We start from the raw sequence: 15,558 nt of genomic DNA, 5'->3' as shown, positions 1-15,558 counted from the left end.
CATAAATCACAACTGCCTTCACACGTTGTTTAAACATTCCTCAGCAGGGTTGCGCAATTTTCACCTCTGGCTCAGGAAGGATCACTATTTCACTGTTTCTCTGGCCAATAAAAATGCTGCAAAGCCAGACAGGACTCACATAAGGACAACGTAAGCAAAAGTTAATCCGGTAGAAACGAGTCAAATCACTCTCCTACAGTTACAAAACTTCTAAATACAGATAAAAATGAGCTAAATATAAAATATTTAAATACTAATTAAAAATAGACTAAGCTCATTCATCTCTGCAGCATGATGTTAAAAGAAAAAAAGCACTCTAGTTGTTGCTTTGCCTTTAATTGAAAACATTTCCTAGCCGCTCTGTCTCAGGCTGTGTGGTATCACCTGCTCTCTCAGGAGCTTAACACAGGTATTCCTCAGATGAAGCTGTTGTGGATGAGCCAATATTCGCTCCCACACTAAGAAACGTCTCTCCGAATCCCTTCCAATTAATTCAAAATTTACTTCTGAAAAATGCCAGGGCCTGCCTCCACAGCTATTATCTCAGTTAGTACACCAAACATTTTCAGTTTATAAGTAAGTTTCTGTCTTGATAAATCTCTCACTCATGGAAAACAGATTTAACTGACTTGCTCTCTTCCTCTCTTTCTAGTCTTTCTTTCAGGCTTTCCCCCTCCTGATAGACAATCAACAAGTCAATTTATTCCTTTGGTCATATATGTGTATATCCCCGCTACCTTAAGATTATGCCCTTGCCTTTGATGTGGTGGCACAGAGGAAATGGACTGAACTCAGTAGAGGTTTCAGTGAAGGGAAGAAGCACTGGCCCCTGGCGCCGCAGTGCAGTAGGGCAACCCGCAGCCCACGGCACCGGCTCATGGCACTCCGTGGTGAGGTCAACACAAGAGACCAAGTTTCACGGCAGAACCACACTCTGACAGGCTTTTTGTAGCATTTCTGAAAGATGAAGAAAACTAGGATCAGCCGGATCTGAATTGGAGGTTGCTGAATGTCTCAACTAACAGTGAGTACAATGGGAATCCAGGACATAAACCACTATTTGGAGCACTTTTGAGGCAACCCAAAGCCTCCATAGCAGGAGAGCTTGCAATGTGTTGCTCACCGGCCTGGGCTGTGGCACCAGGGACGCTGTTGCATCTTCCGCAGCCAGGAAGAAATGGCCTGCCTCTTGTGGGCAGGATAGGTACCTTGAGTTGAGTAGTTAATTAGTTCATTAGTAGCTCATTATCTCAACTCAGTCCAGCTGGATAAGAATGATTAGTGCCATAATTCCCCCTTTTTGTTTTACCATTTTTTCTGTTTTCACAAAGGCTTTATGGTGAGCAGAGACCCGGCCCATTCATCCAACTCCAGCACGCTTCCCTTCCGCGAATACCACGTCGGGGCTTGCGGCTTTACCTTCTTCTCCGAAGGACTCTCGCTCGAGCTCCCGGCTCCGGCGCTGGCTCCGTCTCTTTTGGCTCGGGCTCCTTAGGCTCGGGCTCTCGGCTCGGCGAGGGAGTCGGGGCTCCCCAGGGCTTTCCAGGGTCTCATCGATGTATCACGTCGGGGTCACCAGTTGTTGCTCACCAGCCTGGGCTGCGGCACCAGGGACGCTGTTGCATCTTCCGCAGCCAGAAGGAAATGGCCTGCCTCTTGTGGGCAGGATAGGTACCTTGAGTTGAGTAGTTAATTAGTTCATTAGTAGTTCATTATCTCAACTCAGTCCAGCTGGATAAGAATGATTAGTGCCATAGCAATGGGGTATGGCTTACTTACCACTTCCTCTGTGGCAAGCAAGTGATGAGACAAGTGGGAGATGCTGCAAGGAGTGCTGGCAAAAGCCGTAACCGGTTCTCTGTCCCTGGAGCCTAGAGCCTGCAGCAGCTCCCGAGCTCTCACTGGAGCCTGCGACCTGCAGCCGGCTCGACATCGCACAGGTGACAGGACTGTTGTCATGAACCGGCGTGCAGACACTCCATTCCACCCCAGTAGTCTGAATATAGTTTTGTTGAGGAAAACACTTCCCAGAACATATGAGACTCCATGCATGCATATAGATCTCCATGCAAGATCTACTTGTCTGCCTCAATTAATGTGATGCAGAAGAAGCAAACTAGTACATCCTTTACGATTATCCCTCAGCAATAAGGGAGCACAGGCCAGTTGGAGATTACTGGTTTGTTAATCATCTTCAGTGGTGTTTTGGATTTTCAATATATTTTAATGTCACTCCTGCACGAGCCATATCTGGTTTATTTTCCTTCCTGCCAGAGGTATTTCCCTTTGTTTCAATCCTCTTTAAACTCACTTGTAATCGTGAACACAAATTGCTCCATGCACAAGTTGCTGTGACTTTTTGCAACCGGTTCTCAATGGGAGGTATCAACCACACAGGAAAAACTTACAGAAATGAATCGTTCGACACAATGACATCAGATGAATTCCCTGGCTTAAAATGTGAAAGAGCTGATGAAAGAGCAAAACAGCATTACACCCTCACAAAATTTACCGGGGGGGACACAGATATCAGGATGGATCAGCACTGACAGGGAGGTCTGCCATCCAGTGGCTTTTTTCCTTACTGCTGAACAGCTACAGTGGCTTTCATCCCCACCACCTGCTAATTTGGGTTTGTGCCTTTGCTTTTGTTGTCTCTGTATGAGAGGGGATAACAACAGGGACCTGGCATAGACTCTGCATAACCAAATTCTTCATGGTTGCAGCTCTGTGTCATGGGATGCTGCCAGGTCTTTGCCTGCAAATACTTTGCTACTTCCAAAAGCACAGGCTCCTCTTTTCCCATTGTCAGCACATTATTGCTCCCAACAACTGCAGGGGGGTCAGAGATGAGGCTCCTCCTAGATCCAAAATGTTAGCAACAGGGTTTTAAATCAAATTAAATTGAAAGGTATTTCATTTTTAAAATTGTAATTGTGTTCGTGCTGTCAATCAGAAACCCTGTTGTGTTTGGGTGGATGCACAAGTCATTAGGCATTTATTTCTGTTTCCCGTAATACCAGCGGCTTATGGGAAGTGCACTGAATCAGTCACTTCAAAATGCCGCCAGGAGATAAAAAGCCCGTTTGTCTCCAGGAAGTGCAGCGAGAAGGTAGAGAGACATCCTGCAGCAAACATGTCAGGTCTGTGATGTTTGTCTAATATTCTTGTAAATAATTCACTGTAGCAAAGTCTGTTTTCAATTAACTGCTGGGCTCGGGTTAGCATTGTTCCTCTTATTTACTGTTTGTCTGTTTTCCCTTCTGCAACGGGGAGTTTAGGCAACAGATAAATGCAGACACAGTGCAAGTCAAACAAGCTGCAAGTCAGATAAATTGTAATGGATGTAATTGAAGGATGTTTCTCTTCGATTTTTCCTTTTGGCATTAGCTATGGAAAAGCAAGCTGGAGCTAGTATGTAGTGTAGGATTTCTTTTGACTGTCATAGATTTTTTTTTTTATTTTGGAATAGAAATCCCACCTTTTGGGGATGCCTTTCGCCATTGGCTATGCAGGCAGCTCAAGTCACAAGCTTAGACTAGACAGTTAAGTTTTAGGCAAGTCAAACTAGTTCGCCTGGCAGCCTACACTGTGGCTTTACGCTAGCACAGCTGAGAGATGAACCTTTTCAGAGTGTATGTGAAAGTATACACACTGCACTGGCCTGATGTTTGGTTGTAAATACTGCTTTTAGGCTGTTCAGATCGTTACGGGAATATACTGAATGTTGACACAACTGGAGCTTCAGAGGCAACTGCGAGACCGGAAGGCCTGAGCTATGCAGGTAGGCACTAATTCAATTGTTCATCTCCCCTTACATCCGAAGGCACCCAAACTCATGACTATTACAGATCCCAGTCTCTGGCTGCCAGTCATTGCCATGCAAGCAGATGTTTCCACAACCAACAAAGATCCTACTTGGGCACATAAATTTATGTTGGGAATAGAGTTGCCTTTGAGATTATATTCAAGACCACCATAGACAAAATGCAAGGTCTGCTGGGTGCATCCAATCCCATTGAGCCTGCTTTTCTCTCTCTCTTAAGAGGGTTTCCCTCATGATCTAAGTTTCTAAACATTTCCCCATTATTGTCCTAAATGAAAAAGGAACTAAATCTGGGACTAATCCACCCAAAGGCTTAGATTTAAAAGAAGACCCGCCTTATAGTCTGCATGCTAGAGAACTCCCCCCTGTATTTGAAAAAACATCTTTTATATCATTTATGTATTGATTTCTAGGGCACTTACCCTTCAGCAAAATTGGTCAATTCTATCATTGCTGCTCTCTAAATAGATTCAGAAGGATTCAAAATCTCAGCTCAGTCATACTGACTGTTAGAACAACTTGTTTCTGATTCTAAAAACAAAAGAAAAAGTAGTGCATGTTGTGTTGTAGGAGTTGCTGCCTCAGAGAAGATTGCAGAAAAGGATTTGAAGAATATGGAGAAATACCAAGCCAAGATTAGAAGAGTTGGCAACAGCAAGTGTGTTGATCCAGCTGTGATTGCTGGTATTATCTCTCGAGAGTCACACGCTGGGACAGTGCTAGAGGATGGCTGGGGTGACTACGGAAATGCATTCGGTTTAATGCAGGTATGATCAACCTTCTTAAAAACACAAACCTCATCTTTCTTTTGAAGCAGAAAAGTCAGAAGAGCAGCAGGGGCCTTGTTGAAAGGCAACCCCCTAAACCTTCTCAGCCAACTCTCTGGCCAGAATAAAGCTGACATCGATCTGCTGTCAGCTCCTAGCACTACGAAGGACCCCGGTGAGTGTCGGGGCATGAGCGGACTGCTTTTGCACTGTGAAACCGCTGCTTGCTTCCCAGTGCTCTCTTGGGAATGAAGAGATTAATTGTTCCTATTTCATACTTTAGATAAGAAATCTTGTTTCAAAAAGCGTTTGGTTTTTTTTTCAGCTAAGCATGGAAGCCTGTAGGCTGCAGCTTCATATAGTCAGGTTAATTACCCTTTATGCACCACAGGGGCCCGGCTAGCAGGGGACCCTGCTCCATTATTCATGCCTACGTTCACGCCTCACTTGTTTGCCAAGTTGTCCGCTTATCTGTACAACCTCTAAACATTTGCTGCGTGCATGGAGATGCGCTTTTGTAACAGCTCCAGCCCCCTCAGGAGGAGGAAGAGGAGAAGGAGAAAAGCAGAACTGGGACTGAGATTGAGGGGAGATCCCTGGAGGAAACAGGGTGTTTCCCATGCTTGATGCAGCTGGGGAAGAGAGGAGCAGTCACCTTGCAGCTGGAAAGGCTCAAGCAGCAGTAAGCCCACTTTCTGCACCCTGTCATCCTCACAGCAGCAGCTGTGTTGTTTTTTTAAGGCTCTGGCAGACAAGGAGGTGAAGCAGGCATTCCTCTTCAGTGCCCTGATAGTCTACTATTCACTCATCTGCTGGCTTCGCCTAAGCTTTGAGCTAAGTGTGCTTCCTCTCTATGTAATTATGAAAGAGGTAAACCATGAGATTAAAGATCAAAATGAATACAAGCAGCCTGTAAGCAATAAAGATAAAGAATGAGGTTTCTGGCATGCTGATATTGCTGTTTCACTTTCAGGTTGACAAACGTTACCATAAGATTGTCGGGTCATGGGACAGTGAAGAACACTTAGCGCAAGGCACACAGATTTTATGTGACATGATAAAGGAAATCCAGAAGAAATTCCCAACATGGACAAAGGAACAGCAGCTCAAAGGTAGAATTTTGTCAGCTTTAAAATGCTTCACACGTAAAAGTCAAGCATGATAATGCTGTAAAACTGAGCACTTTAGAAAACTAAACACATCTCAGTTCCTCTGTTCATTTCGTTGAGGTGTGGAACAATGCTCCTTGACACTCACTAGAAGGAATAGAGGAATAAGAGATGTAGCTAGCTTTCTAGCAGGCTTTTGGAAAACTTGGCAAATATCACAACATTTTTCAGTTGCAAAGAGTAAGGGTGAGTTTCCCTCCCCACTTCCCTCATTTCTTTTGTGTTTCTACACCCACCTACAAAAAGCTACTATCCACGCAACTTCAAAGAAAGAACATATTAATTTTGAAAATGTATGGTCCTTGATGAAGGAAACATGGTTATATTCTTGAGCACTGATTACAGCTGAAGCCATTGTTATGGCTGGGTCCCTTTATTCCAACTACAATACAAATATGTCTGAGGTTATTAATGCAGGTAGGCATGAAGGAATATGCACAAAAGGAAGCAGTCATACAACTGAAGATGTTACATTAGCCAAATACAGTGAGGAGACTATGATCACCAAGTCTGGATGTAGAGGATGAAATTATTATTTCTTCACAAAGCCACAACACAAAAGGAACACCATAGCAGCAAAAATAGCTGGAAATGGTAATACACTGGCCAACGATACCGGTGAAAAGAGAGCTACAAACTAAAGAACACATTGAAGTTGTGATTTTTATTTGCTTGCTTATTTATTGATGAAGTGTCACCTCTGTTTATGTGTTTCTTTCATTCTCATTTCAGGTGGGATTTCAGCCTATAATGCGGGACCTAACAATGTCCGGAGCTATGACAGAATGGATATTGGCACAACACACAACGACTATGCCAATGATGTGGTTGCAAGAGCCAAGCTTTTTAAGAGAAACGGATACTGAGATATCTGAGTAATGATCTGATTTGAGTCACTGATCACATATTTTGCTTCTACTTAAAAAAATCCTGGATTTTTCCTGCAGCAAAAATAAGAATGGGGGAGGGCAATGAAGCCAGAAACAACTGCAAGCTTTCAATGATTTTTTTTCCTCTAATGCTAAAATAAAATCACTTTAAAAGATAACACTTCTAATAATCTAAACTGTAACCTATCTGTTGTCATTTATTTTTAATCTCGCTTCACCAGAAGATTCAGAGTTTTCATCTGTGCTTGCAGTTTCTTAAGCAGCTGATTATTGCTGCAAGAAAGTTGAAATGCTGCTTAACAAGATTTTATCTGCCTTAGATTTTATCTGTCAATACATAGAATCATAGAATGGCATAGGCTGGAAGGGACCTTAGAGATCATCTAATCCAACCTCCCTGTCATGGCAGGGACGCCTCTCAACTACATCAGGCTACTCAAGGCTCTGTCCAACCTGGCCTTGAACACCTCCAGGGAGGGGGCATCCACAACTTCTCTGGGCAATTTATTCCAAAGTCTTACAACCCTCGCACTGAAGAATTTATTCCTAAAATCTAATCTAAATCTGTTCTCCTTCAACTTAAACCCATTTCCCCTTGTCCTATCAATGGACACTCTTGTAAAAAGTCCCTCCCCAGCCTTCCTGTAAGCTCCCTTCAGGTATTGGAAGGCAGCTATTAGGTCCCCCCAAAGTCTTCTCTTTTCAAGGCTGAACAGTCCCAGCTCCAGCAACCTGTCCTCATAGCAGAGGTGCTCTAGCCCCTGGACCATCTTTGTGGCCCTCCTCTGAACATGCTCCAACAGATCTATGTCTCTCTTATGGTGGGGACACCAGAACTGGACGCAGTATTCGAGGTGGGATCTCACAAGAGCAGAATAAAGGGGGAGAATCACCTCTCTTGACCTGCTGACCACGCTTCTCTTAATACATCCCAGGATGCGGTTGGCCTTCTGGGCCGCATGAACGCACTGCCGGCTCATGTTGAGCTTCTCATCTATAAACACCCTCAAATCCTTCTCTTCAGGGCTACTCTCAACCCACTCTGTGCCCAGTTTGTATTTGTGCCTAGGATTGGCCCAACCCAGGTGAAGGACCTTGCATTTTGACTTGTTGAAGCTCATGCAGTTAACACTGGCCCATTTCTCAAGCCTATCAAGGCCCCTCTGGATGGCATCTCTTCCCTCAAGTAAGTCCACAGCACCACACAGCTTGGTGTCGTCGGCAAACTTACTGAGGGTGCACTCAATGCTGTCATCCATGTTGCTGACAAAGATGTTGAACAGCACTGGACCCAGAACAGACCCCTGAGGAACACCACTTGACACGGGTCTCCATGTAGACATTGCGCCATTGACCACAACTCTTTGAGTGTGATCATCCCGCCAGTTCTTTATCCACCGAGTGGTCCATCTGTCAAATCTGTGTCTCTCCATTTCAGAGACAAGGATGTCATGTGGGACAGTGTCAAACGCCTTGCACAAGTCCAGGAAAATGACATCCGTTGCTTTACCCATGTCAACCAGCGCTGTAGCTTTGTCGTAGAAGGCCACTAAACTAGTCAGGCACGACTTGCCCCTAGTGAAGCCATGTTGGCTGTCACCAACCACTTGGTTATTTTTTATGTGCCTTAGTACAGCTACCAGGAGAATCTGTTCCACGATTTTACCTGGCACAGAGGTAAGGCTGACTGGTCTGTAGTTTCCCGGGTTGTCCTTGGTCCCTTTTATAAAGATGGGGGTTATGTTCGCCCTTTTCCAATCTCTAGGAACCTCACCAGACTGCCAGGACCTCTCAAATATGATGGCTAGTGGCCTTGCAACTTCAGCCATCAGTTCCTTCAGGACCCGTGGATGTATCTTATCAGGTCCCATGGACTTGTGCACCTTCAGGTTCTCTAGGTGTTGCCGGACCTGATCTGCTCCTACCCTGGGTGGTTCTTCACTCTCCCAGACCCAGCCAACATCCTCTGTGATTTGGGTGGTGTGGTTCGAGTGGTTGCCAGTGAAGACTGAGGCAAAAAGTTGTTGAATATTTCAGCCTTCTCCACGTCCTCAGTAACCAGGTCACCTGTATCCTTCTGGAGAGGCCCCACATTCTCTCTCGTTTTTCTTTTTTCTCTCACATACCTATAAAATCCTTTTCTGTTATTTCTAATATCGCTGGCCAGATTTGACTCTGTCAGGGCCTTAGCTTTTCTAACCTGGTCTCTGAGTACACGAGCAACTTCCTTGTAATCATCCCAGGTTACCAGTCCCTGCTTCCATGCTTTGTGTAATCCCCTTTTGTATTTGATTTTAGCCAGGAGTTCTTTGTTTATCCATACAGGTCTCCTGGTGTTTTTGCCTGATTTCTTCCTTTTAGGGATGCAATGCCTTTGAACTTGGAGGAGATGATCCTTGAAAGTCAACCAGCAATCTTGGGCTCCCAGTCCCTCCAGGGCTTTATCCCATGGCACACTACAAAGGAGGTTCCTGAAGTGGCGAAAGTCAGCTCTTCTGAAATCAAGAGTTTCAAGCTTGCTGAGCTTCCCCCTCTTAGCTGCCCTTAGGATCTCAAACTCCACCATCTCATGGTCACTGCAGCCAAGGCTACCCACGAGTTCAACATTACCTACCAGCCCTTCCTTATTGACGAGAACAAGGTCTGACATGGCATCTCTCCTCGTTGGTTCCTCTATCACTTGGATAAGGGAGTTATCGTTAATGCATTCCAGGAATCCCCTGGATTGCTAGTTCTGCGCCGTGTTGTTTTTCCAACTGATGTCGGGGTGGTTAAAATCTCTCATGAGGACCAGGGCTTGTGAATGAGCAGCAACTCCTATCTGCCTATGTAGGACCTCATCCACTTGGTCCTCCTGATTGGGTGGTCTGTAGCACACCCCACTGTAAAGTCTCCTATCCTTCCTTTCACCCTGGCCCACAGGCACTCGATTCTTTCGTCATCTCTTGACAGGTGGAGCTCCATGCATTCCAGCCGTTCGTTGACATAGAGGGCAACACCCCCTCCTCATCTCCCCTGCCTGTCCTTCCTGAACAGCTTATACCTCTCTAGTCCAACACACCAATTGCAGGAGTCATTCCACCATGTCTCTGTGATGCTGATCAGGTCATAGCGCTGCAGGGTCACAAGCGTCTCCAGCTCCTCTTGTTTATTGCCCAAGCTGCAGGCATTCATATAGAGGCATTTGAGTTGGGTCCCTGATGAGGCACCTGGAGCCCCCTGAAGATGCTCAAATGTTTCCACAGTAACCAACCCCTCAACAACCCCTGTGCTCTGTCCACAACCTGGCATGACACCTTGATCCCTTTCTAATTCACAAGACTGCACGATCTTGCTAGTGCATTCCTCCCCCACAAGCACTGGCATACTGCATTCCGGCTCCCTTCCAGTGATCCTGATTTCACCCCCACCACCTTTCATATTGTTTAAAGCTCTGTCTATGAGCCCTGTCAACTCCCTTCTCAAAACTCTTCTCCTCTGTGGGACAGGCTATTACCATGCATTTCTAACAGACCTGGCCTCTTGTAGATCCAGCTGCTGTCAAAAAACCCAAACCCCTGCCGACACACCAGGCTCGGAGCCAGGTATTAATCTGCTGGTACTTCCTGCCTAATCCCTCATCTTTGCCCACAGCTGGAGGGATAGAGGAGAACATGACCTGTGCTCCTGATCCCTTGACCAGGCGCCCCAAGGCTCTGAAGTCCTTCTTTGTCCTTGGAGTGGTTGTTCCTAATTCATCACTGCCTACCTGAAACAACAAAAGGGGGTAATAGTCTGAGGGCCGTACTAGGGAAGGAATAGGGAAGGAATATATGTGTCTAACAGCAGTACAAAATTGGTTTTTAACAATTTGCAATTTTGGAATTGAATATTTGCAATAAATACCGTATATGTTTAATCTACCAGAAGAGTATATCACAGTGTATCATATCCTTTCAGAATAATTGCTCTCAACTTCGGTGTCACCCCAAAGTGGTTGTTTCTTGTGATAGGAGGGAAAATATTAAGCTATCCTTAACTTTTTTTGCCCTTGATACTACTTCATTTTAGCCTTTACAGTTGCAAATAATCTGTAAAACTCAAGCTGCTGTAATGAATACTTTTATTGAAGCTATACATTAAGCTTCAATGCGAGTCATTCAATGCAGTAAGAATATGCACATTGCATCATGTTTTTAAAATGGCATGTAATTTACAAAATCTGATGCAAGGTCACGCACAATAAACAGATTCTTTTAATCAATCATACCGTAAAGTTTTTGGGAAGCCTTAGCTTCAGAGTTGTTGGGTTCATTCAGCTGTTTCAAGACACAGGGGAGAAAAGCAAGTGGTTTAGAGTGGTAAAAAAAAAATCCTCAAGCATTATCACTAGGCGCTAAAGGAGAAATAGCAAAGAGCATGGGAGGGTTGTAGGTTTGTTTTAAATATGGTGCATTGTTATAGCTAGTATTTTTTACCTGTGATTAAAAGTATCCTGATGCTATTATTAAAATTGTATTGATCTACATACACCACAGTATTAATTACCAAATCTGAAACAGTAAGTGAACCTGCAACAGAGCAATAGCACAGAAATAGAAATTTATTCCTTAAACAGTACATTTCTACATTGCTATCACATATTGCACCAAAGATTTGTTTGAATATACTTTAAATGCTAAAGCAGGTAGACATGGCAAATGGTTCCTACCCAAGAAGCAAGCTCGACATGAACCAGCTGTGTGCCCAAGCAGCAAAGGCCTCTATGGGTACCCTGGGCTGGAGGAACAGAAGCACAGCTTGACCAAGGGAAGGGATTACACACCTCTACTAAGCACTTGTTAGACCATATCTAGAGTGGCGTCCAGTTTGGGGCCCTCTGACACAGGAAGGACCAGTTAAGCAGAACAAGGTCAGCAGAGAGCCATCAAGGCAGTTGGAGCTGGAGCACTTGCCCTGTGAGAAGGGAGCGCTTCAGGTGAATCTAAGAGCAGCCCCACAGTACTTACCTGGGAGGGATAATTGAGCAGATGGAGCCAGGCTGGCTCCTCCTGGTAACGTAAGGTGGGAAGAGAAGTGACAACAGGCATAAGCTGAAAGAAGAGAAGTTCAGACTGGATACAAGACTGTATTCTGCACATAACCTTTCCCCATGAGGACATCCAGACATCAGAGCGGGCTCCCCAAAAAGGCTGAGCTGTCTCTGTCCTCAGAGGGTTTCAAGACCTGGTTAGACAAAGTCCTGAGCAACCTGGTCTGACCTCAGCGCCGGCTCTGCGTTGAGCAGGAGGCTGGACTAGAGACCTGTAGGTACCTTCCAACCTGAATTTTGCCATCATCTTAAGCCAGTCTGTTTGTTCCCTGCACAAAAAGGCAGCGTCTCTTAGCTGTGCTTCATGGAGATTCACATGAAGCATTTACAATGCTCCATTAATGAAAGGATGTGTGTGGACACACACTGTTGTGTGGATGTGTGTACCCTGTTGGTTCAGGTTTTAGACTTCGGGGCAAATCTTTAGAGAACGTATGCTTATGTAGAGAAGGTTTGGGACAGCAGATTGACTGTACAACAGTTGTGACCTTGGAGGAAATACTATTTCAGAAACACTCAAACTTACACATACAAAAAAAGAAATGTAGGAAAATACAATTTCCTTTTTCTTTAAAACTGACATCTTATCAACTAAAGACAGCTGTAAACATCTCTCGTAGCTAAATCTTACTCAGAAATAACAGGTACTATCTAAAGCCTTTTCCCTTCTCTGTACTTGGGAAGCAGATGTTAGCTCTGCTCTAACTTAGGTAGTTTATCACACACTTTTAAAGTTGTGCACAGTATCACACAAGCTTGTTCATTAACAGATTCTTTCCTGCTTACTTACATTGCAGTACTTTAGAAGGCTGTAGCATCTGTACAGTGTAACGAATAGAAGATCCATACTCATACACATACGGCGTATGACAGAACTGCCAGCGCTCCCTCTGTTGGAGGCTCCCTCACCAGGCTGCAGTGCCACGGACACAAAACCTGAACGTGCTTTGTAAGGCTGAGCGATTCTGGCTTTGGTGCTCTGGGCCACTAAGTCTGGTACAAGACTTAAATTTGCTATCCCTCAGCAACAAGACCCATTTGCCTAATTTTCTGGGCCCTAGTACTTGTGCCATCTGTGGAAAAATAACAGAAACTGGGGGGGAATGGAAGAACACTGCTCCCCAAGGTTCAGCTTATGTTTTAACATAAGCTGTAATATTCAAGCAGTTTTGAGGTGAGACACAGTTGCTGCTCCCAGGAACAGAATGCAGTTGGAACCAACAAGGCCTGTACAATATCCTTGGAATGGGGAGTAGAGTGGTACAGAGGTACCATGGCTCATAAAAAGATAAAGATATCTCTGGTAAAGAAAACCACATAGCTACCATCAAGGAAGACAGATCGCAACTGCTGCCTCAGCAGTGATGGTGAAATCGTGTCCTGAAGCTGAACTTTGCTCACTATAATGTCATTATAATACCAAAACACACCTCCATCTCAAAAGCTACCCACCTCCAGGCTGCAACCACCTCTCACCGAGCACGCACTCTGAAACTCTTCTAGTCTATACCTTAAAACCAAAGTGAGGAAAATTTACACCAATCCTAACAAAGACATATATGACTAGAGTCACTCAAGGTCCACCTGAAAGTAAAAAACAGTATAAAAATGGCTTAAGAGAAGGGGATGTTGGGGGAAGACCTCCATTGGAACGTCTAGGATCAATCGACAGGCTGCACCTCTCTTCTCCCCTGCATAGGGACACCTATAGGGTAAGAGCTCTGTGTTACGTGCACTTAGTCACTAACATCTTGCTGGCTATTTAAAAACATCACTGATCAGTTCTGTTTGCATGTTGTTCCAAATCTGGTTGCGCAGACAGTATCTTATCACTGGCTATCCTTGAACCTGATTCCTGTAACAAACATATATAACAAAATCAGTTTATCTATGAGTTTCCAGAAACTTCAATAACTGGAATCACTGGATTTGTCCCAGTGTCACCGATCGTGACAGTCCCTGAATAGATTAGGCAACCACCCTCCGACCTTGTAGGCTGTCCAGAGGGATTTATCCCAGTGACGCTGTCAGCATTAAGCCTGATAGGCTGGTCAAATTGCAAAGGGTTCGAGATAATCTCCCTTCTCCTTAAACAGGGTGTAGCAAGCAGGCCAGATACAAGGGTCTCGTTTTTCTTGGGAAACGGGCAGGCTGGTCTAATTGAAAAGGGCTCCAGGTAGTCCCCTTCTCTGTCCTCTATAGACCCAGCATTGTATTTTATCGTGACAGCATCTCTTTCAAGCAAGCCCTGTACCTTGGATGCACTACACAAGCCCTTCAAAAGGGCTGAAAATTCAGCTTTACTAAGTACGTCCCTGTGGGAACACAGTCAACACCACACAGAGACTGCAGTTATAACACACTGCAGTACATGATGCTATGCAGATACTGGAAGGAAGGAAGGAGGGAAGAAAAGCAACATTCATTCATCTGTTTCACTTCTTCCTTGCTATTCTATGTACTTTAGACTGACACCAGTATTTTCTGTGTCCTTCCAACTACAGCCTGTAGTTTGTTGAGAAATTGAGTTTTTTCAGCTCAGTTTCACATTTCTGCCTTCAGCCTGTCTGTAGGAGCCATTACACTCTTCAACGCCACTGCCATAGCCTATCCTTCTTTTTCTTTCTCCTGCACACAGTGTCTCCAGCTTTTCTGTCCCTCTACTGATACGTCTATTCCTTTGAACTCCTACTGGTGTTCTCTCTGCAAGCATGCAAAAATGATAAACATTCATTTTCAGCCACTGCAACCCTCTGATCTTCTCACAACATAAAGTCATTAAGATTAACTCCTCTAGAGCATGTCTAGTGTGGGAGAGGCTCACAGTGTGGTAAATTATGGAATTTATGCTCACGGGAATGAAAACTACTTTTTTATTTGATAAACCAGCAGCTTCCTAACTTTGGCCACAAAAGTAAATAAAAGTATATAAAGTAAATATAGTATAAATATATAAGACTATATATAAATTTATATATTTAAATATAGTAAATATATTATAAAAAGTAAATAAAGGAAATAAAAATATGCACACAGTACTGTTTAAGATCCTTCAGTAAAAGGTGTTATTTTATAAGCTTGCAGCCCACAATTACTAACTTGCATCAAAGAGGAATGCTTCAGGGTCTCCAGATTTCTAAAGTGTGCAATTTTAGAACAGGAAAAGCATCAACTTCTACACAGACTTCAGCTCTTAGGCTACTAATATTAAACATTCAGGATCAAGAAATACATATGAAGTGAGATAGAATGTTTCCTGGAGCATAAATAATACAACCTACTAAAACGTGAATCACTCCTTGTGCTACTCCCAAATGGGGAGTTCAGGTACTTTTCAAGCTACACAGGAGGCCACATGTCAGACTGTTTGCTAAGGAACAAGTGTGAGACCTGGATGACCAAGGTAAGTCACCCAAACACCTGCCTCAATCAAATGAAACTCTCAGTGGACAGCTAGTCGATTCTCAGGTAACTGGTAAACAAGAGCTTTTCAATTCTAATACCTTCCTTTAAGCAGTGAAAGTGAAGTCATGCACCATCATTGTAAATCTTTACTGTTAGCTTGGAAATGTCCTCCTCATCATTAGTTAGATCTATTCTACTCACCTCTCTGCTTATCCGACTTCATAAATAAAGTTCTCCAATAACTAGTCATAAACTGCGGTAATCTACCACAAAGTTAAAATACAAGGAAAGAAAGCCTCTCGTTCATTTAGTATTTGAGGCAAACATTAGCAATATTGAATTTTATATTTGTACACATGTAATGTTTCTTTAAGCATCAGGATCACGTCTGTCACACACACAGTAAGCAGCTCACATTTCATACACAAAC

General features: G+C 44.0%; 1 protein-coding gene across 2 annotated transcripts; it reads left to right on the top strand.

The window, feature by feature from the left end:
- The first annotated feature begins 3,121 nt into the window (after positions 1-3,121).
- LOC104376708 (lysozyme g) lies at positions 3,122-6,638 on the top strand. Of its 2 annotated transcripts, none has more exons than XM_086609985.1 (5): positions 3,122-3,143; positions 3,695-3,784; positions 4,397-4,593; positions 5,567-5,705; positions 6,495-6,638. In XM_086609985.1, exons 1-5 carry the CDS (start codon positions 3,137-3,139, stop codon positions 6,626-6,628), a joined length of 567 nt encoding a protein of 188 aa, XP_086466111.1. In that variant the 5' UTR covers positions 3,122-3,136; the 3' UTR covers positions 6,629-6,638. The 2 variants fall into 2 exon arrangements, with proteins under 2 accessions (XP_086466111.1, XP_086466117.1); XM_086609991.1 differs by lacking the exon at positions 3,122-3,143 and adding an exon at positions 3,393-3,414.
- Positions 6,639-15,558: the final 8,920 nt, after the last annotated feature.

Source organism: Tauraco erythrolophus, chromosome 1 (assembly GCF_009769465.1).
Source record: "Tauraco erythrolophus isolate bTauEry1 chromosome 1, bTauEry1.pri, whole genome shotgun sequence".
NCBI classification, from domain to species: domain Eukaryota; kingdom Metazoa; phylum Chordata; class Aves; order Musophagiformes; family Musophagidae; genus Tauraco; species Tauraco erythrolophus.
This window is presented reverse-complemented; position numbering and strand designations above follow the sequence as displayed.